General features: G+C 43.0%; 1 protein-coding gene across 1 annotated transcript; it reads left to right on the top strand.

Moving 5' to 3' along the window:
- The first annotated feature begins 358 nt into the window (after positions 1 to 358).
- On the top strand, positions 359 to 3214 carry LOC144172511 (uncharacterized). Its single transcript, XM_077701197.1, has 4 exons — positions 359 to 452; positions 1739 to 1887; positions 2028 to 2086; positions 3147 to 3214. Exons 1-4 carry the CDS (start codon positions 363 to 365, stop codon positions 3212 to 3214), a joined length of 366 nt encoding a protein of 121 aa, XP_077557323.1. The 5' UTR covers positions 359 to 362.
- The last annotated feature ends 226 nt before the right edge of the window (positions 3215 to 3440 follow it).

Raw genomic sequence — 3440 nt, 5'->3', positions numbered from 1 at the left:
AATTGAAACAACCATGCAATTCACCTCACGTACTTCCTCTATTCATGCTGCACCCGTAATGTTTGTAAACAGGTTTTGCCCTACATGTAGAGCAACAATGTGAGAACAAGTGTGGAAGCTTGGACTGTTTGATCGAGTACGCGGCAAAGAAAGCCGACAACCAACCCAGAAGGGACACTAAATAAATGGGGACGCTGTCTCCCGTTCACTCCTCCGCCGTATTTCATTGTTCCGTCCACACTCAGCGAAATGCGATCAGAAGGCACGTTTTAGTTTGTAGTCTTCGAAACAGATGGCACGTGGTGCACACGAAGAGCTTGAAGTAATTGACCTATACCTAATCCACTTTCTCCCTCGCAGTGATGACAGCGTGGAGCCCGATCGTGGACGCATCAGCTACGTCCGACCAGGCCTGTAGCGGCACGCCATTGAATACTTTCTACCTAGAGCAGGTAGGTCGACGCACTCGTTTGTTGTTTGCTACAGTTCTTTCAACTTCTGCTAGCATCAGCACCTGCATTAAAAAGGCCATAATGAGTACAAACCCCTTTGTTTATGTAAAACGTCTAGCCTTTGATAACTCGTCAAATCCTGTTGAGGCCCAGAAGGACATGGACTCACCAAAAAAATTGCACCATAATAATTGAGCTTTCAAATATCCCGCTATGCACTGTCATTAGGGAAGTATCGAAAACCGATTAATTATTATGTTGACTCCTTGCAGCCCTACAGCGGGAAATCAAATAGCGGCAGAGCTACCAAAGCGATTGCAGAGTCATGTTTATTTTGTTAGAAGCCTTGTGTTGAATTTGGAATTATTATAATTCTGTAGCGGTAACATTCCAAATTAATCAAAATGTATTTTGCCACCCTGTTTCCGTTAAAGCAACGGTGAAAGTTATCAGTTGCCCATGGTGGCAGATGGCGTTCGCCTTGTAAAATTTGCTACCTGTAAAAGTGCTACCTGTAAAAGTTGCGCTAAAAAACGGACAATGATAGCGCCGAGCAACGCAGATACTGTTACACCATTTGTTTGGCAGCAAATTTTTATTCTAGGAGCGGAGCTGTTAAAGGAACCCTGCAACACTCTTTTCAACTTGTTTCGAAATGTGAAGTGCTTTCAGAAAGTAGCCAACAAGCGCATCCAGTACTTGGAGTAAAGGGTAACAAAGTACGTGTACTAAATGATATTGCTATCGTTTTCTATCTCTCTGGGCGTTTTTTGGGTGAATGACGGCATTCGAGTGATGGTTGTGGCTATTAGCCGGCTTTTGTTATTTGGGCGTTTTTTGGGTGAATGACGGCATTCGAGTGATGGTTGTGGCTATTAGCCGGCTTTTGTTCTTTGGGCGTTTTTTGGGTGAATGACGGCATTCGAGTGATGGTTGTGGCTATTAGCCGGCTTTTGTAGGTGTCAGCAATAAACGTAGTCGATATCAACTTTACAGAAAATCGCAACAGAAGCAGAGCAGAAACTGAAACTGGAAGTCGCCGCTGCTGCGGCGAGAAGATCACGCAGTGCCGCGTGGTGTCGATAACTACCTTTCTCTGGTCTTCCAGACACGGAGGGAAGAGTGAAAGTGTTTATCGGCAGTGTTTATCAGCTTTCGTCTCAAAGACGCATTGCTAAGATTACCTGACGGAAATAGGTTGCTGTATTTTTGCCTTGTGCACGCCTAAATTATTCTCAGGAGTAGCTCGGGTGAGTTTTAACTGTCTATGGTGGGTAATGGCGCAGACCCTTGGCTGCGGCTACAACGCCGATTCTTGGTCTATCTGGATTCCGCCTACTGGGCCGCCTTACTGCCTTTGCGACAGCCTAGACAAGTCGGACAAGGGCGACTTCGTCTGCTACGCGGTCAACCCGGGCAACTGCCACGCATCAACGTAAGTGCCGTACTATGCCATATGAACATACCGCCCACTTGCTCAGGTATCGAAATCGCGATAGGGCGAGATAAGGGGATATTGACGAACGGTTTACGGAGTTTTTTTTTCTGTTACATTACGCTTGAGTTTTTTTGCAGGTACATCTACGCTCCTGTCTATAATCAGGTCTACCTAGAGAGACATCTGCATGACGGAGGTGAGGATGCACTTAATTTTCCTTTTTCTGCATCGCATATTATTCTTTTCCTACCCAGTATATGTTCGCTTTCTACACGATATATATATTTTACATGGTCTTAACAAACTAAGTATACCTAATATTGACCCTAATGTTCTTAAGTGGGTTGAACGTTTTTTACTAGCCCATCTGAATTCGTTTATGTTAATGTATTGCTCTCTCAAACCCATCTGGTGAATTCAGGCGTCCCACAATGCTCAGTACTTGGCCCCTAGCTTTTTCTTAAATATAAGAATGCCCTATAGCTACCGAACAGTTCTACTTCTTCAGTGAAGCTCTAGCAGACGACTGTGTCATTTACCCCAGAATCAAAAACATACAAATGATCTTTATTTGCTTCAACAGTATCTTTAAGCCATCGACAATTATTCTGGATTTGGTATATGACATTCAATATTATTAAATGCAAAGTAATGTGGTTCTGATGCCACTGTAATTTGAAACTTTCTCCTTTCACTGTTAACAGCTTGGCATTGCTACGAGTGTCGTCTTCTAAATACCTCGGCGTTATTCTAATAGTACAACTTCGTTAGAATATGCATATACCTTCTATTACCTAGTCGAATGCTTGGATACATTAAGCGAAAATTTTACTTCGCCCCCCACTTGCGTTAATCTGGTAATGTATGAATCACTCGCTCATTCATCACTCGAATACGCGACTTCAGTTCGGGATCCATGCAGTAAATTCCTAATAAACAAAATTGTAGCAAGTAAAAGTCCAGCAACACGCTTTCCCCTTCCAAATTACGCCCGTTTGTCAGGCGTAGCACTGATAAAACGGTCTTGGTCACTAGCACCACTCTCACTGCTCAGAAGGAAAATCGCGCACGTGTCTTTTCTTTAAACTCTATAAATTTAGAATACTCACAGAACTGTCCTTATTTCACCCCCCCCCCCCTATGTACCATTGCGAGTAGACCATTACTGAAAAGTTGCTATGCCCAATGGCCACACACACGCCCATTCAAATTCGTTTATTCCTAAACTTCATCAGTGTGCAATCTCCTACCGCCAGTTCTGGTGCTTGTTAGTAACATTGACGAGTTTAAGGTCAAGGTGCCGGATTACTATAGCCGTCAATGAAGATTTTATGACCCCATCTTCGCCACAGAGTTTATTTTTTTTAATACGTTTCATTTCCCTTTAATATACAAATGTCAGTGTTCAGTGTCCGCGCTGCCGGCAATAGGCACCTGCATAGATTTTTATTAAGCCTTTGTATACATTTGCGCACTGTCGTTTATTTATTGTTTTATTGTTTATAAATAGTTTTTATATCCCATGTTTGTAACCAATGGATCTTCGTGAT

This window comes from Haemaphysalis longicornis, unplaced genomic scaffold (assembly GCF_048455015.1).
Source record: "Haemaphysalis longicornis isolate Haplotype H1 unplaced genomic scaffold, Haemaphysalis longicornis Haplotype H1 scaffold_23, whole genome shotgun sequence".
Taxonomy (NCBI): domain Eukaryota; kingdom Metazoa; phylum Arthropoda; class Arachnida; order Ixodida; family Ixodidae; genus Haemaphysalis; species Haemaphysalis longicornis.
The sequence above is the reverse complement of the archived record's forward strand: the minus strand, read 5'-3'. Positions and strand labels throughout refer to the sequence as shown.

What these genes read in the sequence shown, in the direction of transcription:
- LOC144172511 (XM_077701197.1), top strand. Translation starts at nt 363, where the DNA reads ATGACAGCGTGGAGCCCGATCGTGGACGCATCAGCTACGTCCGACCAG. An exon ending in ATACTTTCTACCTAGAGCAG is followed by an intron (nt 453 to 1,738) that starts GTAGGTCGACGC and finishes GTAATGGCGCAG; the next exon opens with ACCCTTGGCTGCGGCTACAA. An exon ending in GGCAACTGCCACGCATCAAC is followed by an intron (nt 1,888 to 2,027) that starts GTAAGTGCCGTA and finishes GTTTTTTTGCAG; the next exon opens with GTACATCTACGCTCCTGTCT.